Source organism: Canis aureus, chromosome 7 (genome assembly GCF_053574225.1).
Source record: "Canis aureus isolate CA01 chromosome 7, VMU_Caureus_v.1.0, whole genome shotgun sequence".
Taxonomy (NCBI): Eukaryota; Metazoa; Chordata; class Mammalia; order Carnivora; family Canidae; genus Canis; species Canis aureus.
Window position 1 is genome coordinate 40,124,354 of NC_135617.1, and position 24,509 is coordinate 40,148,862.

A 24,509-nucleotide genomic window follows, 5' to 3' on the forward strand; every position below is an offset into this window, starting at 1 on the left:
TGTTTTCACACAAAAACATCTGTGTTAGGTATTAAACCAAAGTTTTAATGCTTTTTCACTGCAGTATATTCATAAAACAGAATGTTCATCTTGGACTCAAATATTAATATCAAGAATGTATATGCTCTATCTGCTTTCCAGATGACTCAAGCTTTCTGAATATTTATATATCCATCTTCCAATTACATGTGGACCATATGGGGAAGTATTATTGCCCTGTAAAGTGGCAGATCAATTGTCAGTATTTAATGGCATGTGATACTTTCTTTTTTTTAAATCTCAGGTTTATCAGTAGAAAACAAATAATAAAGATAACAAAGGAAAACTTTGGTAAATTAATTTTGAAATGAAATGTGTATCAAGACCATCTTATGCTGATATCATTATGTTATTATGCATTCTATACAATATAGAAGAGGAATACCTAAGGGCTATTTCCTTTGTTTTAATTTATTATGAAGCATACTAAATGCAGAAATGATTTCAATAAATATCAATCTTTTGTCTCTAAATCTACATTGTGTCTTATGTTTTAAAGTTCGCATTTGAAATTCTTCCTTGGTTATATCTATTTTAAACATAATACTTCTTCAAAATGGATTTAATTATTATTAATTTCTATTACTTAATTACTATATAAAGATTATGCCTGTATCTTTGGTGAATGGCATTTATACCATAGAATAAGATCACGTTGTAAAGATGATTAATAACAATGAATATATAAACAGCTCACTTACCGCAGCATTCAAGTAAGTATGACACCATTGAGAAAATTATCCTTTAAACAAATTTTGGAGCTTCCTTAGAAAAGAGTTTGTGTAGCATTATTAAAATGTAAAGAAAAATTATTATTTTACTTACATGGTATCTCTAATAAGAAATGCACTTCCCAGTTTGAAACAGGTTTTATCACCTTCACAAAATGCACGTCTCAGAGAAAAGCTCTCTCCTAGGTCAAAACCTATAAAATGTGATAAATGATGTAATCCAGTAGTTTTTGTTAAATTACAAAACTCACAAAGATATTGATATCTTTAAATGGGACTTTTTTGGTTTTCCTTATCTTAGACTGGTTTATTTCAAATAAAATCCTGTTTTTTGGGATCAGCAAAATTTCTTGATTTAATTTTTCTTCTTTTTAGGATGTATACAGGAGGATGAAATACATTTTGAAAGACTCAAATTTTAATTTTCTTTGACCTAGGAATTATCCTAAGAAAGTAATTAGGGCAGTTTGTTGTAGCATTTCTGATGTCTAAAGACAGAAATTTAGTTAAGTAAAAAATATTACAGCAATTCAACAGAAATTTAAGTAGTCTTGTTTTTTAAAAAAATCATACCTTAGAGGAATATATGTTGATGTGCGAAAATGCTTTGATTTGAAATTCAATATACATATTATGATTATATGTGTGTTGGGAGGAGACAAAGACAGAGAAAGAAAGATAGGAATATTACACCAAAAATGAGAATCATGGCTGTCTTTAGGTAGTAAGATTTTTCTCATAAATTTTCTTTTCCTCTTTCAAAGTTTCTACAATGGATACAACTTTTATAATTTTTTTCTCCAAGAGGCTGAGTTGTCCTTAGTTAATATAGTACTCTGCTCTTAACACATTTTCTACATCATTTATCTTATTTATTTTTAATTTCTCATATTGATGTTATCTTAAATCACAATGTCAAAGCATCGCTTGTGATATAATACACATACGGTAAAAACTTCAAACAAAATGCTTCTTTCCAAAGGATTATGATGCTTACCTGAAACTTCAAGTTTAGCTCTGTTGTCCTGTGAAAACTGATGTCCCTCTGTTCTCAGTACAGGACACTGTTTTTCTATTTAAAAAAAAAAAAAATGAAGGTGTACACTGAATGTTTTAATCAATTCAAATAACTTTGAATCAGACAATACAATTAGAAACTTAAAATGAAAATAATAAACCATTTCACTAAATTTCTATAGATTGAGGATAAGATTACTCACCTCACAGTATGTTTGTGAGGATTACATATGCCTGGTACAGAGTTAATGCTTGTGTAATCTATTATTATTATTAGTAGTAGTAGTAGTAGTACTACTACTATTCTAACTTTCTAATTGCTATACATTTTTTACATTATGAAATTATCTAGCTTTAACATCATTACATTTTCACATTCAAAATATATTCTAATATTAAAACAAATGGCTACTATTTTTGAAAAAAAAATTTGATTCAGGTTTTCTTGCCAGGTGATACTGAACTTTAAATCAAAAGGGGACTGTTATGGACTGAATGTCTCCCTCCAAATTCATATGTTGAAGCTTTGATCCCCAATGTAATGGTATTTGGAGGTAGGGACTTTGGACAGTAATTCGATTTGGATGAGGACATACAAGTAGAACCCTCATGATGGAATTCTGTCCGTATAAGGAGCTCCTCCTCTTTTTACCATATAAGAAAACCAGGAAGAGGTCCCACAGCAGAACCTGGATGCTGGAACCCTGATCTCAAGCTTCCCAGCCTCTAGAACTGTGTGAAATAAATTTAGGTTAAGCCATCCAGCCTATGGTATTCTTAGAACAGCCTGAATTGACTAAAGCAGCAATACACATGAAAGTTATCACAATAAAATTAAAAAGCAAAGATATCTGCCTTTGCAGATATAGGCAGAAGTGGCCTATAATTTTAAAAATTGGATTAAATCATTAAGAAAGTATTAGTTATGTGCTAGGGCACCTAATGATACTTAAAAAAATAAAAGATAAAAGTAGTCTCCACTCAACAATGAATGTACATATTCAACACTACCACTTCTTAATACAGTAATGTAATACATGCATTAACTTTTAGTTATCTGAGATATGTTTAAATCAAATTCAAGCTAGGTTCTGAGAAAGTAATAGTCAATTTAGACAAAAATGTAGCCAAATTTTAGAATATGCCAAGGAACTGTATAACTGTACAGATATTCTTAAAATAATCAATTAACTATTTTGGCATCATACAAGAATGATATTCATTCTTCAGGTCTAAATTCATGTTTGGATTGAATGACCTAAAAGTTTTTAATACAAAGGGGACAAAACTGCTTAAAACTCAATCTCTTGCTCAATGGGAAGTAGAAAGTACTGATTCCCAAATTAAACTGCTCAGCAAATCAGCCCTTCATTTAACAAATGTATCATGAACTTCAGGGGTGTTGACGGGGTATCATCTAAATATATTTAACTAGAAGAATAAATCAGATTCTAAATAGCGCTATCACTTAATCAGATTTAAAGGTTGTAATACCCATATGTGAAATTATAGTACTGAATAATTTTAGAGATTATTTAGCTACTTTGGAAATTCCTCTCTCAGAGATCTTAACATGACTACAGGTCTGAAATGATGAGTAAAATTGGATATTTTGTAAACATTATCAATTTTTAAATCTAAATTCATAGTCATTTTGATAAAAGCCACGCATCTCATCAAGATCTCTGTACTGAAAACCAGAGAACATTGCCAAGGGAGACTGAATTCCTAAAATAATTGAAGCAATAAACTAAGTATTTACACTGGAAGACTCAATATTGTTACGATGTCAATTCTCAATTTTATCTCTAGATTCAGTACAGTTCCAATTTAAATCCCAATGGTGTGCATGTGTGTGTGTGTGCGCGTGTGTGTGTGTGTGCGTGTGAGTGTGTGTGTGAGAGAGAGAGAGAGAGACTGACAAGCTGATTTTCAAATTTATACAGAATTCCAAAAAACCAAAGTAGTTAAGGCAAAAATGAAGAAAAAGCTGGAGAACTTATACCATTAGATAACAGAAATTTTTATAATGTGGTTGTGGCACTGGTGCACATATAGAACAGGTCAATGAAACAGAGTCCAAAAACAGATCTTCATCTTGACCTCAAAGGAGCCACTGTAATTCAGTGGGGGAAAGGATGGTCTTTCCAGTAAATGTTTCTGGGTGAACTGGATCTCCACATAGGAAAACACTGAACCTTGACTCTTACCTCACAACATACAGAGAAATAAATTAGAGATGACATTAGACCTAACATGAAAGGTAAAACAATAAAGCACTACAGAAAAACAGAAGATCATCATGAACTCCAGGAAGCAAAAATTTCTTAAAGGGACACAGAAAGCACTTATTATAAAAGACTGATAAATTGGACTTCATTAAAATTAAATACTTATAAATCAAAGGACCACATTAAAAGAGTGAAAAGGAGCCAAAAACTATTTCAATACATACATCCGATAATGTATCATATATCAGAATACACAAAGAACTCTCACAAGTCAGTAAGAAAGAGACTGAAAATTCTATCTTGAACAGGCACAAAAAGTTTAAGCATTTCATAAAAGTGCAGATCCAAAGTGCCAACCATCATGTGAAAAAGTGTTCAACAACACTAGTAGTCAAGGGAATGCAGATGAACAATGAGATACTGCTAAATGACTAAAACTTCAGAAACTGACAGCACCAAGTTTTGATGAGAATGTGGAACAAAAGAATTCTCCCACATTGCTTGTAGGAGTGGAAATCAGTGCAACCACTTTAGAAAACTGACAGGGTTTAGTAAAGCTAAATATACATGAACTCTCTGACTTGGAAATTCCAAGGAAATGCCCATTTAATGCTTTAATGAGCATTAAAAATGAGTGTACCCTTTCAGAAGAGAATATACATTGTAACATTACTCATAACAGTATACAACTGAAAATAATCCAAATGTTCATTGACAAGAGAGTAAGTGAATAAATTGTGGTATATACAATGAAAAATTGTACAGCAATAAAAAAGAATAAACTTCTGACACATGCAACAACCTGGGTGAATCTCACAGATGCAGAATTAGGTGGAAAGAATAGCATTCTCAAAAAAATACACGTTAATAATCTCATTTATTTGAGGTTCAAAAAACTATACAACTAATTTACGTCACATTATAGGTTACAGTACAAGTTACCTTGGTGGGATGTCAACTGAAAGTAGATACAGGAAAGCCTTCTGGGGTTCTGGAAATGTTCTATAACCTGATCTGAGTAGTAGCTACACAAATGTATAAATGTGTATGTAAAAATTCATTAGACTGAGCATCTAAGATTTATTGAGCCTTAGTGGGTATAGTGCTTCATTAACATGAAGGAAACAGGGATCCCTAGGTGGCGCAGCGGTTTGGCGCCTGCCTTCGGCCTAGGGCGCGATCCTGGAGACCCGGGATCGAATCCCACATTGGGCTCCCAGTGCATGGAGCCTGCTTCTCCCTCTGCCTGTGTCTCTGCCTCTCTCTCTCTCTCTCTGTGACTATCATAAATAAATAAAAATTTAAAAAAAAAAAAAACATGAAGGAAACAGAATCCTGTAGGAAATAAGCTAACAATGATTCTTCCAAAACAACTGAAATTCTGATTGAACTTTTATAATGACTTTGAATATGGCAGTTATAAATGAGGTTAACTTTAAATTCTCTACAATGTAGGTAGGACAAGCCCAACAGGTGATTGACAAAACAAATCTCAAGACAGCAAAAAGGGAGTTCCTACTATGATGCTTTCATCATGAAAGGTATCCTGGCCTACCACCAAGTTGGAAACAGTACATGTCTTATTTAAATTCTTCCAAAGGCTTAATGAATATATGATGATGTCAAAGTAATAAACCTATCACTTTGACATGAACAGAATTCAACATTTCCAGCAATATTCATGAAAGTAATTCTCCACTAAAGTCTTTAGTTTATGAAAATCAAATATAGCTTCGTATATATAGAACATGTGCTTTACTGTAAAAATCTGAACAAAACAAAGGAAAACTAAACATTAATTGTTTGGGGATAAGATTCAAGGTACAATAACAATATGAATACATAAGTCTTAGGGATCCACTGCATACAAATGGCAAGGCAGTAGACAAGGCTATCACAAGTTGGATGTGTTAACTTCTATGAGTATTGACACATAGATTTTAATATAAACTAAAGCACACTTTTTGAGTAAATGTGTGTATATCTTGAAGAACTACTGACAAGATCCAAGATCTTATCAGGTAGACCAGAGGAGAATCACTGCAGCAGTGACACTTCCAAGACTCTCTGGAATGTTTCAAAAGTAATTACTAAATTTCACCACAAAAGAGATACTACTTGGGAACCCTTAATTGACAGATCTTTTTAAAACCAAATGCAAAGGTTTCTGACAATTCCTGCTAAGATGTTGTTGGTGATTGTCAGACCCACTCTCCATCTGATTTGCCTTGAAGGACCTGGGTAGCTCACCTGGTTAGAAGGTTCCTGAAAGGAGGGAAGCTGGGTTTGATTTGGGTAGATTATGGGCATGGGGGCCAACACAGGACTCGAACCCATGACTGGGAGATCAAGACCTGAGATGAGACCAAGAGTCAGAGGCTTAACCAACTGAGCCACCCAGATACCCCTATCACTTTTCTTTTCTAACGTGCATTAAGAAAAATACTTTTCTTTACTCTGAGTGACAAAACTCATAATACAGCATTTGCCTCAGGATCATCAGACCAAAATATAACAAAAATAATATGCAAAAGTGACCAAACAAGAAAAAAAAAAAAAAAAGAAATGAGAACACAGTTATTTGAACAGAAAAGTCACAAAAGGTCACAAAATCTTCATAGCTTCTTGTGTGTTTTTGCTGCTGTTGTTGTTGTTGTTGTTGTTGTTTTAATACAAAGCTGTTCCTCCAAAGAATACCTGGTTAGGAGTTGTAATTTTTATTGAATACTTGTGAAACTTTCCTTCATTTTAAAAATTTAGGAGTTGCAAAGTATATTTGTCAGTTCCATGGTACCGTATTGAACATGAGGAAGTCCTAAAAACACAAAATAAAATTCTCTATATGATAGCATACTTTCTACTCTGAGTTTAAGAGTTTCATGTGTGTCAATTAATTAAAGCCAAGTTTCAGAGTAACAGTTTTTCCTTGTGATTGATGGAAAACTGATTTTAAAAGCTTTCTGCGTATGGTCTAGGGCCTAAGTTTATAATCAATTCCATCTAGACAGTTAACCCAAAGTTTTACCATAAGAAAAAGAAATGGCATTCTATCATCTCTCCTTTTATCTGGTCTGTTTCTTTGTTTTGTTTTGTTGTTTTTTTCTAGGGTGGGGAAGGAGAGGAACAGAGAGGGAGAAGGAGAGCATCTCAAGCAGGCTCCACATAGAGCCCTGCATAGAGCTCAATGAAGGGCTCTGTCTCACAACCCTAAGATCATGACCTGAGCTGAAATCAAAGACTGAGAGTTTACCCTACTCAGCTACCAAGGTGCCCCAGGCTGGGATTTGCTACTTTTCCTTACTCCAATTTTCTGTTGTTATTACTTTTGATGGGAACTCAGTACTTTGGCCTTAGATCAGATTTAACAAAGTAAAACAAAAAGAGGAACTATTAATTATTCAATACATAAACTTCTATCACAGTGGAAAGTTTTAAGAAACTGATTAAAACAGGTTTTAAGGTCTGTACAATGTATATTTTTAATAGGATTCTCTTCCCCACCTTCTTTTGACAACTGAGCTGATACTGCCACATTCAAATTGTTTATTTGCAACATGAAAATATATAAATATGCCTTAACTCATAATCTCAATAGAATAGTAACACTGATAAAAGAATAAGAAATAACTGAATTCTGAATAGCTTCAAGATTTTAAAATTCAAGTTGTATTGAATCTTTCCATATTATTTTGGAATTCTATCCCAACTAGAACAATATCCCAAGTATCATTAAGCAGACCATAAGGTTAAAATAAAGCAATTAGAAGACTCAATCTGTCCTTCGTATATTTAGGTTTAACAGTAGACTGCTGACAACTTCACAGACTCCAGAGTTGAAACCCTAGCCTCTCCCTCAGATTTGTTATATCTTATTTTTAGATGTAATCACTTCCCTCCGGTAAATGGTTAGTGACCACACGCACAGGTCTACACATGAGGAAACTAAAAAGGGAACCTTGCAGTGTGAATCAGAGACACAAGACATAAGGAGAGCCCCTGTCCGACCATGCCCAGCATGTCATTCTTCAATAATCCTTATGACAGTGCTGTGCTGACATTTTCAATTAATACCTGAAATGAAGCAATTTTTATGGCACGTTTGGACGTGTTGCTTCAAGAACCATTTCTCTCAAACAGCCTGATAAAAATCAACTCTTCATTTTTGTCTGTATTAATTTTCCTCGGTGCTTCATGTTATGTGAATCGTGTTAGAGTTCAGATTAATTTTGAAGTCACACTTCTTAGGAAAATCTTCCAGAAAGATCAATTTAGTAAAATTAATTGGACCAGATTATATACATCTCAGATTATATACATTTCAATATATATAGCGAAATACATTTATCATAGATCCTTCAAATTATTAAGAACATTTATTATGTACTAGCATGTCTCTAAAAACCGGTCCTACTTAACCAAAGATTCATTTTCCTTTCTAACCAAAGAAGTCCTATCCCCCACGTTTAAGTTGCAAATCATATTACCTACTAGTGTTCTTAACAGAAGACATAAGGAAATTAAGAGTAGCAACATTATCAGAATGAACTTCCCCTGCCCTATGGACTTCCTTTTGTCATGAGTCACTTCTGATTTATTTCTCACTGAAGAAAGTGTTTTCCCCCAAAAAAGTATGACAGCCTCAGGATATCATTGATAGAATGGTAGACTACTCAAACTTTCATGTGGATTATTAGGAAATGCACCTCCTTCCAAATTAACATAAAAATCATAAAAGCTTATATAACACTGAGAGACCAAGATTTATTATTATTATTTATTATTATATCTTTATAAGAATAATTTTGTGTGTGCTTTGAACTCAAAAGTCTCTACCAGAGTGTGTTTATACCTGTTTAACAAAACTTCTTAAAGATATATTCAAAAGAGTAAGTACAAAAGGACTCACAGTTTTAGAATACATCAGCATGTATGACCAACATCAGAATACATCTTATGTGCTCCTTTGCACAGGAGTTGAAATCTCTCTTTGCTTAGGAAATGGCTTCTCCAATGTGTCTAGTTTGACTTAGAAGTATATCCAGATCAGTAATTTACACATACTCAAAGTTCAAGAAAAGTTTTCCAAACTAGCCACATAATCATTTTTTTTACGATTTTATTTATTTATTCATGAGAGACACAGAGAGAAGCAGAGACAGGCAGAGGGAGAACCAGGCTCCTCGGAGGGAGACTCAGGCGGGACTCCATCCCTGAACTAGGATCACGCCCTGAGCCAAAGGCAGACGTTCAACCACTGAGCCACCCAGGCATCCCACCACATAACCATTTTTAAAAATCAGAGGTGAGAGTAAATGTTTCAAACTGCCTTGCAGCGCTTTGGAAACATTTGTGAAATTGATATTTGTGAATTTGACAACTGCAAATAAATATTATCTATTTAGCGCAATAAGTGCTCTAACGACTGTTAATCTTTTGTTCATTTCATCTGAAACACTATAAAACTCATGTAATTAAACCATGTTTCCTTTTATATCTCCTATTCTGTTTATTGCTCTTCCTAATTAAGAGTAGGTATGTTCCTGGTTAATCCTGATTAGTGACAAATTTATGTACTTCTAATTTGAATACCTTATAATAAAGGGAAAAAGGAGAAAAATACACACAGAGAGACATGCACATATTTATATTTGTAATCATCAATGAGAGGAAAGAAAGGTTATATAGACTAATACAATATACATATGGGAAAATGAGATAGTTTTAGAAAGTCTAAATGTGCAACATTAAAGGTCAATGGGAAAAACAATGAATTATTTATTTTGTACTTGTAGATTTAACCTATGGCCTCCTCAACCCCAACAATTTATTTTTAATGACTTTTAAAAATAACTTAAAGACTATAAATAACATTTAGTGACTGGACAAAAAGAGGTGGCCTAGATACCTGACTTGTCCCGGACGGTCACGGAAGTGGAAGCAGGAAGTAGAAGCACTGCCACCCAGGGCCAAAGTTTCCAAGAGCCAGCGTGCCTCATTGTGCCTCGAAACCATGTGAACAATGGCCACAGACCTGTAACAAAACAAAATATTGGAACGGAGTTTATTGTATATGGTTCCTCTCATCATTATCTCTAGAAGATCCTCATCACCTAAGAGAACACAAAAGATTTTACAATATAAATAATTATACAATGGGATATATGATTATTTATGTAATTATACATAATATATCAATATATACCTTAATGAGTATGAAAAGGCTCCAAAAAATTTTCATATTAGTTCCTAATTATCAATGTCCACAAAGTCTCTTATAACTTAAATTTGTTCTTCTTTACATATGTTTTTTTAAAGTTATACCTCTTAAATGATTTAATGTGTGTGTTTGTTTATTTATTTATTTATTTATTTATTTATATATAAAAAGGATATTTTAAATCCTGGTAAAACACAAAATAAAATCTATAATCTTTTTAAGTGGTATTAAATATCTTCATATTATTGTATAATCATCACAACCATCCATAACTTCTCATCTTGCAAAACTGACACTCTATAACTATTGAAAACTAAATTCCCATTTCTCCTTCCCGCAACCCTTGGCAACCACCACTTAACTTTCTGTCTCTATAAATTTCACTACTCTAGGTGCCTCATATGAGTAGAATCAAGCAGTATTTATCCTTTTGGGACTTTATTTCACTTAGCACAATGTCCTTAAGTTTCATCCATGTGGCAGCACATGTCAGAATTTCCTTCCTTTTTAAAACTGAATAATATTGCATTGTATGTATATACTATGTTTTGTCTATCATTCATCCTTTGATGGACACTTGGGTTGCTCCCATCTTTGACTATTGTGAATAATGTGGTTATGAACATGAATGTACAAATATCTGTTCAAGTCCCTGCTTTTAATTCTTTTGGGTACATACCAGAAATGGCATTGCTGGATCATATGATAATTCTATTTTGAATTTTCTGAGGAACCAACATAATGTTTGCCATAGCAGCTGCACCATTTTATATTCCTACCAATTATGCATAACGGTTCCAATTTCTCCACATCCTCATCAACATTATTATTAGTAGTAGTAGGATTTTTAATAGCAACCAATGTGTGAGATGGTATCTCATTGTGTTTTTGATTTTCATTTCCCTAAGGATTAGCGATATTGAATATCTTTTCATATGCTTATTATCCATTTGAGTATCTTCTTTGGAGACTGGTCCATTTAACTCCTTTCTCCATTTTTAAATCTTGTTTTCTGTTGTTAAATTGTAGGAGTTCTTTATATATTCTGGATATTAGCCCCTTTTCAGATATATTATTTGCAAATACTTTCTTCTATATTGTGAGTTACGTCTTTATTCTGTTGATTGTGTCCTTTGCTGCAAAGAAATTTTTTTTATTTTTACATAATCCAATTTACCTATTTTTTTGCATCTGTTCTTTTGGTGTCATATACAATGATTTATATTTTTAAAATATAATCTTATTATTCACAATTCTGTTTTCTCCTCTGAATATTAGTGTTACATATTTTGTCTTAAGTTTTCTATAAACTTAATTATGTTGTTACTGAGTTAAATAATCACTGCTACTGAAGTAATCACTAGACATATGAAAAGAAATCTTTCCACCTGTTTAGGAGAAAAATGGATATATGCCATGCCTACCTACCTGAGCCTACCACTGGTATCATGTTTAACATTGATGTGTTACTCTCCATAATCATTTGTCTTTATAAATATAGACTAGTACTTTATAGGTATTACAATAAAAGATTTAATATACAGAATCTCTATAATAGAACACATAAATATTACTTAAATTAATTTTTATAGTGAAATAACTAACAAGGGAATAAATTGCAAGTAAAAATATAACAGCTCCTTCAGCGTATTTAACAATTGCAGTATTATTAGAATAGCTATTCTAAGACTTCTAAATATGCAAATAATATTGAATCATTTATTTGTTATCATTCAAAGTTTACTCAAGAGTCAAATATAAAAGAATCCATCATACCAATGTCTAAATGTTGTCAGTACATACCCTAGAAAAAAAAACTAAAGCCACCGTTTTTGGTATTCTGCATATGCCAAATACCCTAAGATCAGCATTTTAAAATTAATTCAAGATTTTAGATATGAATAGCTAGAAGTAGCAATTGCAATACTAAAAACGTATGTGTGGTTCTAAATATCAAACAGCTGGTTGTATGCCTTATTTCTTTTGAACTCTTTCATCTAGATATAGTCCTAATCCTCATATGACTTTAAAAGCTTATCCTATTATGTCAAATTAGTTAGTAAGTGGTAAGGCAATTCTATTTCAAATAAAAGAACTCACAAATATTAATCTAATTATCAAAGAGATCCTTTGATTGTTTGCAGTTTTAACCAGTGATTTTTTTACCTTCTTCTAGAAATTTTTATTACTTAAAGGGATTTCAATTACTAAAACATAGACAAGAAAAAAGGAGTAAATTTTACACTATTATCATTATTAAGTATTCAATAAAAAAATCACCATGCAAATAATCTTAAGGTATAAATTGATTACATCAGAAAATTTTACCAAATACTTAAGCAGTAATTATTACTGAATTTTCACTTATAAAAAAATTTCAGAAAATAGGCAAAAAGGGTCAATCAGTAAGTCAGCAAAATTATTACACCATATTTGACAATGATATAAGAAAAGAAAATTACAGGCAAATCTTTCTTGAATACGGATGCAAAATTGTCAACAAAATTTTTGCACAGTAAAGGAAACCATCAACAAAACAAAAAGGCAACCTACAGAATGGGAGAAGATATTTGAAATGATATATCTGATAAGGGGTTAAAATCCAAAATGTATAAAGAACACACACAGCCCAACACCAAGAAAAACAAAATGCAGTAAAAAAATGGGCAGAGGGCCTGAATAGACATTTTCCAGAAGCAACTCTTATTAATTGATTAGTTAGCAGAGTAGTAGAGTGGTTAAAATCATGACTGCATGTCTGGACTTTGTCACTTATGAACAAGTTATGTAATTTCACTAAGCCTTCATTTATTTACCTGAAAAATAATCTATTGCTAGACTTATTATCAGTTAACACCTGGGAAAAGTATAGTAGAGGTCCTTGAACACAATAAGTATTCATAAAAATTACCTCCTATTATAATTCTTTGCTCTACATATTCACAAATAATAATTAGTAAAAATTTAGTTATGGTTATCTCCGCAGTCTGAGGTTGACTTTGATATTTGGACAATGAGGAAGTGCCAAAGCATCCTAGAAATATAGGTTCATTGAAACTTTCGTCCCTGTTATAGCAACAAAGAACCAGAGAGCTAAACAGCCATAGTAACTCATAAGCATATTAACTCAATCTTGAGGTCTCCTGTTTCCTAAGTCACTTAGAGATAGTACTTAGGTTCAATCTCATTCATGCAAGATGTTTGAAGAAGATGATATTCTGGTTAGTTGACTAAATGTCCTACTTAATGATGAATTGCCATTCCACCTTCCATTGAGATGTCTCTACCAAGTTCAGCAAGAATTTGAAAGAATTCTTTTCTCTCCCCATCTTATTCAATTCCTGGCAGTACTTCCAATAGCTGACCATTATCTCCTTCTTGAAATTCTCACTGTCATTGGCCTCCCCGTCCTCACACTCTCTGGGATTTCCTTCAAAATCCTTTCTCAAATCTTGTTACTACCTGATTCCTTAGTCCTGGGATCTCTGGGCCGTCTTTGCCTGTCTCTTTATATCTTCTTAGGTGATCTTACCATTCTCTTGGCTTTAAACAGTATGTGTCAGATGATTTTAAAATTTGTATCCCCAGCCGACGCTTCTCTGAACATTATTAGACTGTGTAGCCAGCTGCCTATTCTGTATTCCCTCTTAGATGTTGCACAGACATCTCTAAGTTAATATGTTCAAATTAAATGCTTGATTCCCAAGCACAACTTACTCCTCTCACACTCTTCCCACTCTCAGTCCCCATCAAAATGCTCAAAGCAGGAACTCAGGCATCACATTCATTCTTCGTCTCCTGTATCACCATCACCCACATCCAGTCAGCAAGTCATTAACAGTGTTACCCCAAACCCATCTCAAATCTATCCACTGCCCTCCATTCCTCTGCCATAATCCTAGTTCAGTTTTCCCTAATCTAGACTCATCAGACTAACTGAGTTCCCCCATCTGCTATGGGCTCCTGACCAAATTCACTTACTACACAGCACTAGAGCACTTTTCCTAAAATAAAAGTTGAATAATGGCACTCCTTTGCTTTAACCCTTGAATGTTTTCCCATTGTACTTCATATGCAATCCAAAAACCTTTTTATGGCTTAGAAGCCCTGATTAAATTAGCTCCTACTCCCTTTTTAGCCGCATTTGGTACTGTTCTCTCCACTGATGTCCTATTCCTCAAATTCCCATGCTCCTTCCAAACTCAGGACTTTATTTATTTATTTTTTTTTCCAAACTCAGGACTTTAGTGCATGCTCTTTCCTCAACCTGGATCACACTGGGTCCTATTTATCCTACATCTCTCAATGTAAATGTTACTGTGTGGAAGAGCCCTTATTCCTCACCTCATGATTCTCCAGCTCACACTATTTTGTCTGTGTACATGTTTATTTCCTCCTGTCAACTCTATGCTCCTTGAAGGCAGAGATTATGTCTGTCTTGTCCATCATCTAATCCTGGGCACCTAACATAGTATCTGGAAAAGCAGGGGCTCAATAAATAGTCTTTGAATTTAAAAAGAGATTGTCAATTTCCAAATATTGAAATACAGTAAAATGTACTTATCTTTGAATCTGTTGTGAAAATTTAAACTTTTATAATTCTTAAGGCATTTCAAGATCTTATAATATTTCAAGAATCATTATCATGAACATTCTTTTCATACATTTTTCTTTCTTTTTAAGCCTTTTTATTTTAATTTGAATATAGTTAACAGTATAATATTAGTTTCAGGTATACATCTCTTTGCACATCGTAAAGCATGTTTACTAGTTGAAGTTTCTGTTGTTTTGATCCTAAGTGCAGATGTACTCTACCTCCCTAGGATCATTTTTCCCCCTACTATGAACATTTGAAAAAACTTGGTAAAGTTTCAAAATAAATCCTTGTATATATTCTAAAAATATACCTATTTCAGATCTTTAACCTCTGCTTCAGGTAGTTGCAGGGTTGGGAAAAACTTCTACTGGAGTCTTTTTGGACCTCTCCTCCAGATCCTTCTCACTGCTTCCAGAACCCACTGTTTACAGGCTGCTTCTTATTGTCCTGGACCCACCTCCAGGGCTCTCCAGGAATTCTCAATTCAAGACTGTCTATAAGCTCCTTCATCATCAAAACTTGCCAATTTTCTATTTTGTCTCCTCAGATTCCAGGGAGGTAACCATCAAAATAGTTTGATAAATTAATCCAAACCAACATTGTCAAAATTTAATGTGTTGTTCTTCCCAGGTAAGATTTCAATGTTAACACAGACCTTCAATGCTTTCCCAATGGAATGACCAATTAAGAACCTCAGAATAATATATGTGGATGCTGAGATAGCTGAAGGCTCTCAAGTCACTTTTTTTTCAAAACTGGTACAAAGATGGCTCATGATACATTTCAGGAAGGACATGGGGAATATTGGTTACACATGTTCTCATTTTCTGAGGCAGATTTATTTTATATGTGGTATTTATTGAGAGGCAATCATCTCTGTCCCTAACACTAGCAGGGTATAGGGCAAGAGATCCATATATCATATGTCTAAATACATGAATGTTGTATCTTTTTATCTTGACAAGTATACCTTCACAAAGACCTGAAAGCCCACGTCAAGTTCAGAATTGAACACAGCAGGCTGCAAAGGATAAACTAGCCTCTGGGTCGGACTAAAGCTCTTTTCTCATTTTTTCCCATTCCTTCCTTGGTCTGCACCATGCAGGGCCTCACCCAACATGTATGAGACCATACCAGTAAATCTAAACTGTCTATAACAGCTGTAAGCAGTTACTCCTTGAAACTCACTGGGGCCTAGGAGTGTTCCTATCAGTAACTTGGTCTGTCCCTGAGGAGATGAACACTAGGAAGAGATCTACCAGTCCTGTAAGAGGACTAATAGTCCTTTGGTCAGGGAATTTCAGGACCTTGGGTGCCTAGAGCCTCATCTAACAGCTTGGGCTTTGGGTGAATAGGTCCCCTTAATACTGTGGACTCCTACTCTGAGAGCAAGACCACATCCAGAGCAAGGCCATAAAAAGGCCTTCCAAAATGTAAGGCCCAGAACAGGGACCTTGTTGCCTGGGCCTAAGAGTGGTACAGAGAACAGTATCAGGTCCTCATTCTACAGATATGAGACATCAAAGCTCATACAGAAGATCCCAGAGCCTGAGATCCAAGTCAAGTTCTTCTAGACTAAGAAGTCAGTGCTGTTATACCATCAGGATGTGGGATAGACCTATCACATCCCTATATACTACCTTTAAATCTTCAGCTATTCTTTATAAAGTTGCTAGCCAGACCCAGCAGTTCTTTCCCAGCCCTACAAAGTACCAAAGTCATAATTATGAGCATGCCCAGTACTGGCAGTCTTGAGCAGACAATAGCACAGGAGCCTATGAACCCTCTAAAATCATCCAGATAGCTCTGTAACTCATTTCTCATTGTCATGACAACAAAAAGATAAAGGCATGACAACAAAAAGATAAAGGCTGCCTGAAGGTCTGCCTATGACCTCTACTACCTCCGACCCATTATTCTCACCAACCTTGGTTAACTGGAATAGTTTTGGATATTGGTTGGGGTAAGGTAATTAAAAAAAAGAAAGTCACTATCCCTTAAATCTCCATTATTCAGCTCTTGAAAATCTATGAGTTAACTACCAAAATATTTTAATTATGACATGGATTTTCAAAAATTCCATATTAATTTAGATTTGCATACCGAGAACACAAAAGGGACAGAAAGGAACAGTGGAAAACTTTAATTTTTCATTCCATTCATGGAATTTTTCATTCCATCCAGGTCCTATGGGCCATGGGGGAGACAGTAGTCATTGGGGATAAAGCAGGGCGCCAAGTAGAGGAAGTCCTTAGTGTCACTCGGGTCAGGGAGACCAAAAATAAATACATATACTATCTTTGTGAGATAGACACTAGGAAGTAAAGGAAAGGAGAGTAAGTAGAATGATGAAACAGCAAGCTTGCTAGATAAGATGGTCAGGGACTTCTTAGCACAAGGTTTTTAGTAAACCCCACCAAATCTGCCTACAGACTGAATTGTTTTACTGTTATGCCATCTGACATTCTATAATACTCACTCTTCATCTTTGAAATTGAGGTAAAGGATCAGAATATTAGAATAAAGAGAGAAACAGAAAATAACATGGGAAAGGCAAATGAAAGGGGCAAACAGGAAAAAATAGAGAAAGAGTCCTAATTCACTTTATGCAGGCTGTTAAATGAGCAACATCACATTTTAACTTTCCAAAAAATAAGTTTGATTTGTTAAATGAAAGAACCCACATTTTCAGAGCATTCATCACAAAGAGAAATGCTGTGTGACTGGATAGGGGGTCAATTCCTAAATCAAACCTCTTGACTATCTTCCAATATGCCTGTACATAATTCCAAGAAAATCTGACCATAGTGTTATGAAGTCACACATCTTGTAAATAAGCAAAAACAACAGGTGTTACACATCTGTTCTTTTACCAATCTTTAGAATCTATCTTTAGTGAAGCTACAGCAGAGTCTGTAAACTATTGGAGAAAACCAGCTGAAAAGCCATGCCTCCAGAGTTAAATTCTGAGCTGATAATAGGATAAAAGTTTCAAGAGCTTAGGACTAGATCTAGCATTATTTCATAATTTTATCATAGACTACAGTAATGAAATTGGAGGTAATTTGCAGAAATCTGTTGCAGCTTAGGCAAGGTTCCCGCCCTCATTATAATCTATAGAAAACTCCTGACCTTTATATTTTAATTACAGGATTCTTATTTAACTTAAGAACCCATTAGAAATTTCAAAATCCTCTTCAATTCATTCTTTACCTCTCCTATATCAAACCTCTATCAAGTCTATAAAATATACTTTAAAAAATTTCCTTTGAAACCATACCAACTTCTTCATCCTTACAAAACTGATTTACTTTACCTCCTTACCATTTCTAATCTGTAAAAGTGCAGCAGACTCCTAACTACATTCCTCTTCTTCAGTCTCGTTCCCCTTGTTTCTATCTCCCTACTGCTCAAGAATTCTATAACAGGGATCTAATCACTTTAGTGTTCTGCTTTATTAAAGTCTCCTGGTACTTTTTCATTGGCCATTTCTAAGGGAAGCTCTCAAGGCTTTTCAGAGTATGGTCTTGGACTCATCTGACCAGTCTCATTGCCTGCTACCTCCTTCCTTTTTTTTTTTTTTTTAAGATTTTATTTATTTATTCATGAGAGACACAGAGGGGGTGAGGTGGGGGGAGACACAGGCAGAGGGAGAAGCAGGTTCCATGCAGGGAGTCTGATGTGGGACTCAATCCCAGGATTCCGGGATCATGCCCTGAGCCGAAAGCAGACACCCAACCACTGAGCCACCCAGGCGTCCCCTGCTACCTCCTTCCATACAAACTTTACTCCATCAAACTCTTCACAATTCCTCGCATGTGCAAGGCTTCTGCACATGCAGTTTTGGCCACTGGGATATCCTTCCAATTCTCTTTCCAACTGCTAATCATTTACTCTGCCTTCCACATGCAATTCAAATGCCGTGTCCTCTATGAAGACTGCAGGAATGATCACTGGGTTCATTTACTCACTGCCTTAACAATCCAACAGAGCTCAGTATCCACCTCTACTTCAGTGCAGTCTACACTGCATTTTAATAACCTATGTGCATTCTGTCTCTTCTTTACACTGAACATCTTATAGAAGAAAGTATCTTTTTACTTGTGTTTTTTCAAACATTAAATAATTAACTACTGGCATTTAGTAGGTACTCACTTGATCAATTTGTAGGATGAATATAGTCTAAAGCAACACATTTCCAAAATGGAGGTTCAAGCTTTTAAGTAGTATATCCAGGTATGGATTTAAAATTTATAGAAGATATAGGTGGAGAATTATTATTAAAAGAAGACTCAGTGATCTAATTTCAGTTGTTTAATGAGATGCGCAAAAGATAATACTACTGAATTTTTCTTCCATCACAGAAAATATATTGCCTCGTTCTTAATGTTTATAATCCTCTAAACTGATCAACTTGATCACATTTTCTCAAACTTCCATATTATTGGGACACCTTGGGTGGCTCAGCAGTTGAGCGTCTGCCTTTGGCTTAGGGCGTGATCCCGGAGTTCCAGATCAAGTCCCACATCGGGCTCCCTTCATGGAGCCTGCCTCTCCTCCCTCTGCCTGTGTCTCTGCCTCTCTCTCTCTCTCTCTCTCTCTGTCTCTCATGAATAAATAAATAAAATCTTTTTTAAAGGGATCCCTGGGTGGCACAGCGGTTTGGCGCCTGCCTTTGGCCCAGGGTGCGATCCTGGAGACCCGGGATTGAGTCCCACGTAGGGCTCCCGGTGCATGGAGCCTACTTGTGTCTCTGCCTCTCTCTGTGTGTGTGTGTGACTATCATTAAAAAAAAAAAAAAAAAAATCCTTTTTAAAAAAACTTCTAGGTTATTTGTCTTGTCACTTCAAAACTAGTGCTTACTTCCCAGAGGGTCTCCAACCTCAGGTTCCTTTTGAGTGTGCTTAACTGATTCTCTTCATCCTCTACAACTTGTTTGTTTTATTGATTCACTTTTCTGACCTACTGTGGTCTCCATCAACTTTTTTGGAACCATTATCAACTTTTATCATTATGAGTGACCTACATTTTCTCAGGTTTCAATTCTATAGCTCCATTTCCACAGATATAGCTATCTCAGTGATCCAGTGCCACTTAAAATTTTGAATTAATATAGACGTATATTTTTCCCTTATGTATCAAGTCTTCCTACTTTTCATTTGACGCGCTCTACTAACTTTATGATCTAATAATCTTACAATCTCATGATTAACTCTGATTTCTCACAGAGAGGTGTCAAGACCCATTGGACTTCACAAATGTCATGGGATATCATGGGTAAGGTCTATTATTCCACTCTCACATTGGCCATCTATCAATTTCCAAACTCAATATGCAACTTCCTCACCTGATTATCTCATTAAAGGCCTACAAAATAACACCCCAAAGAGCCTCTTACCTCTTATATTCTCCTTTCCGATCTCTCCTTAGGCAAGTACTATCTGCTCTCATCTCGGGTTTCATCCCAGCTCGGATTCTCTGTCTTACCAGGCACATGACTGCTCACTCCCACCTCTAAGCCTGCACACATGCCATTCCTTCTGGTTGGAATGCCCCCTCTCTTGCTCTCTTCTGCCAAGCCATTTTATTGTCTGCCTCTTTAATTTTTTTTTAAGATTTTATTTATTTGAGAGAGAGAAGGGGAGAGCGCAAAGGGAGAGTGAGAGGGGAGAAGCAGACTACCTGCTGAGCCCTATGTGGGGCTGGATCCCAGGACCCTGAGATCATGACCTGAGCTGAAGGCCGATGCTTGAGCCACCGAGGTGCCCCTTTTCTCTGCCTCTTTAAGATATATGACCTTAATGCAGCCTGCCTTGTATAATCCAACTCCAATCCTATTCGTTCTATTTGTTTTTCCCAGCATCCTTTCCAGATTATATACTTGCATCTCTCTAGCCCTGCTAGTTTGTGTTCCTGCTAATTTTTCACTTTTCACTTGAATTTGTATTTATGATGTCAATTGGCCATAACTATGCTTTCTGTTTGTTTTAATTTAAATTAGCCAACATATAGCACATCATTAGTTTCATATGTAGACTTCAGTAATTCATCATTTGAGTGTAACACCCAGTGCATCACCCAATTACCCCATCCCCTCACCACCCAGTGCATCACCCAATTACCCCATCCCCTCACCAACTTCCCCTCCAGCAACCCTCAGTTTGTTTCCTATAGTTAATAGTCTCTCATGGTTTGTCTCCCTCTCTGATGACTTCCCATTCAGTTTTCCCTCCCTTCTTCTATGATTCTCTGTGCTGTTTCTTATATTCCACATGAGTGAAACCATATGACAGTGGCCTTTCCCTGATTGACTTATTCTGCTCAGCATAATACCCTCCAGTTTCATCCACATCCATGTACAACTATGATTTCTATCTCTATAGCTTCTCTTGCCTTTGAAACCATACACTCTGTGTACCTACTGGGCACTTCTGCCTGCTAGGGGAAAAAAAAAAATGAACTACAATCTCAGCAGCAGAGATTAAACAGAAGGACCATAGAGTAAATGGAAATTTTCCATTTCTGGAGAATCTGTTTGAGATGGTTTCATTTGTTGGGTGACGATTTGGATACAGAGATAATGTCCTGTGATACTAATCACATTTGTTTTCCTTTCGCCTTTTTGCTTTTTCCCTGACCTTTTTCATCAGGTTCAGGTGCACTCCCCTGGTGTATAACCACTTCTCTCTCCTTTCCCAGGAAACCCCACTTAGATTCCTCACCATTCTGAGAAATCAGACTGGACAAAGCCTCATGGAAGCACGTGCCAGTTACTACCTTCATTTTGTAACCCCCTAGGGAGAGGATGCACTGTTCTACCCCTGGGAATCCCCGTCCTCTTTTTCACCCTGAAGAGATATTCCCACTCAAAGAACCCTGTCAACCTCCTCAGGAAGCGATTTTAGGTACACTTTCCACCATCTGAACACCAAACGCCTCAGCTCCTCCTTTGCAGGCACATGTCAAAAATCTCCACTTAGGAGTCCTGCGGCTCCTTCCCCACACATCTGCAAGGAGATGCTGAGAAACCAAACGTTTGGTACTTTCCTTTCTTTCTTTTTTCTTTTTTTTTTTCTTAATCTCTTAAAAGGACAGTACTGCTTGGTTTGGACTGATAACAAATGCCATTGCTCTTTCGCCTTTTGTTGGAGTGGGGGTAGGGAGAGACGCTGGAGGGGCTTATTTCCTCCCCTCCGTTAGCAAGCAGCTATGGATTCCTGCTGGGCACCCCGACCACCCCCACGCGCACCCCCACGCGCACCCCCACCCTGGTTTCTCCCCCGACTCCTCCTCAAAGCAGAAGGTGGGACCAAGCAGTCTGGGAATCGTGAATGCCAGGAGGCAGCACAAGTATCCTCCTTCCCCCTGCACTCCCCAACCTCGAGCTGGGGCTCAGGATCGCTGCCTGCTGCAATGCCTGGATGGTTCGATTAAAACTCTCCGCATTCCCAGGGTCCCGGGCGCCCTCTCCTCTTTGCTGGCCCCCGGCCCACTGCCCCCTGAGGCTGGCACGGAGCTGGGCACCCCGCACGCCTCCGCCTCCCCACCTCCCTGCGCCTCCGGCTCCCGCACCTGCCTGCCCACCGCGACCCCGCCGCCTCCCGCCCTCACCCTGCGCGGGGCAGGATTCGCGGACGCGCCGCCCGCTCCGAACGAGCCAGCGTGCCCGGCGGTGGCGGCGCGCTTGGTTCCGCGCCAGCAAACTTCCTCGGGACCCTGCAGTGCCCGGGCCGGCGGGGCTGCGCCGCCCCCTCCCCGCGGCCGCGGTGCGTCGGCGCCGGCGCGGGGGCGGCCGAGGCGGCCGGATCTCGCAGCCCGGGCGGCGGCGGCGCGGCGGCGGCGGAGGCGGGGGCCGCGTTCTCGGAGCGCCGGGACCGGGACGTTCGCGCGGCTGCGGCGGCGGGGACGGCGGCGGGGACGGCGGCGGGGACGGCGGCGGGTCGGGCCGCGCTGCGCGTGCTGCAGGCTAGTTAAGGAGCAGCCGCCGCGGGCTGGGGAGGCCGGAGTCCCGGGACCCCCGCCCGCGCGGCCCCGCGGAGCCGCCCTCGGGAGAAATACCCGCAGGTCGGAATAAGTAACCCCCGCACCTCGCGTCTTCCAGTTTATAGCCCTTGACTGTCTCCTCGCTTCCAGCGGGTAACATCTCTAGACGTAGCCCCCCTCCCCCCCCAAAAAATGTTCTTATGGCATGCATCTATATTGAGTTTATTTGTTTTGTGCATTTAACCCCATGGATATTTTTTTCTTCTGTATTTGACGTCTGTTCTCCCCCGCATCAGCAGTGCTCCTAGCTCTCCTTGACAGGCACACGTAGCCAGAAAAGCCACTAGAACTAAAGTACGAGGCATAAAGCCTGCCTTATGCGAGCATCGGAACACGAACTACGTTCCAGGTAGCATACGAGAGTGGTCCCAGGGCGCCGAACGCTCCCGGTCGCGTCGCTCGGCCACCTACGGGAATGCGCAACCGCAGGTGTGCGTTATTTATCCGCCCCAACTGCGCGGCGCAGTTTTGCATTCTCTCGAAAGGCAGATGCACGCAAACGACCAGGACCCTGAGCCGATGACCCAGGCCCGGCGTGTGTGCGAGAGACGGAGCGAAAGGGCCGGCGCAGGGCAGAGCCGCGCAGCTTACCTTGGCGGCGGGGGTGAGCCCCTCAGAGGCGCCGCGGAGTCCGGCCCGCGCGGGCTGCCGCAGCGCCGAGGAGTGGCCCGAGGGAGCTCCCTGCGAGTGGGGAAGGGGGACGCATCTCTGCCCTTATTAGTCTCTCCCGGTGTGACCCTCCCACTCGACGAGCACGGAGGGACTCCGCGAGACGGGACTCCGCCAGCCCGGGCACAGGTTTTCCCTGATCACAACAACGTCGCCTTGGAGCTGGGAATAATGCCTTCTCAGGTTGACGCTTTATTAGCAGTTTCACAGGGAGGACGACTGGTGGATGCAGGTGCTGGAGTTCCTCACTTTGATGATGAAGGGTCTTCACAGTCTCCTGTGTGGTGTGCATTCACAGGTAGATGATTGAGCTGAAAAGGGATTATCATTTATGTTTCATTTTCCACTTTTATGTCAGGAGTTTATATATAAAGTTAATCGAGAGTCTTTCCGCCTTCTGATCATGTTCGTGTGTACAGGTTCAGTGTGGCACTGTTGGTCTCAGAGTCCATAAAAGTATTTTGTGATTTTAAATATTATGTCTTTCCATGGATTTGGTGCGACAAATGCTGGGTTTTGAACTCTTTGGGATCCCTTTCAACATGTGAAGGTAACATTTTTCCGCAGATCTTTCTGTAGGTATTTGTGTGTGTGTGTACACACACACAGTGGGTATATATTTATATTTGAAGGTATAGATACATATTGTATGTGTGAGATATATATATACACACACACACATATATATATGTATAAATCCATCCACCTCCCCTACACACACACACATATATATATATATGTATAAATCCATCCACCCTCCCCTACACACACACACACACACACACACATATATCTTTGGAAGAAAAATAAAACCATTATAGAACTCAGAAAAATGATCAGGCATTAGAAAATGGATAAATTGAAAAAAAAGAAAATGGATAAATTGGCTTAACATTCTTTAGTACTGCCATAGTTGGGGAAATATTATAAATTATGTTATTGATCCATAATGGTGAGAATCAGTA

General features: G+C 37.7%; 1 protein-coding gene across 2 annotated transcripts in view; it reads right to left on the reverse strand.

Annotated features, from left to right (window-relative positions):
• Positions 1–23,847, reverse strand: part of COL19A1 (collagen type XIX alpha 1 chain) — a 311,746-nt gene extending 287,899 nt beyond the window's left edge. Inside the window, exons 1-4 of one of the 2 annotated variants that reach the window (XM_077903490.1) lie at positions 23,467–23,847; positions 9,924–10,049; positions 1,768–1,842; positions 865–964 (exon numbers count right to left, since the gene is read on the reverse strand). In XM_077903490.1, coding sequence (XP_077759616.1) covers positions 865–964; positions 1,768–1,842; positions 9,924–10,014 — 266 coding nt within the window. In that variant the 5' untranslated portion in view covers positions 10,015–10,049; positions 23,467–23,847. The remainder of the gene's footprint in view (positions 1–864; positions 965–1,767; positions 1,843–9,923; positions 10,050–23,466) is intronic. The other variant, XM_077903489.1, reaches the window with a different exon arrangement.
• Between the last annotated feature and the right edge of the window lie 662 nt (positions 23,848–24,509).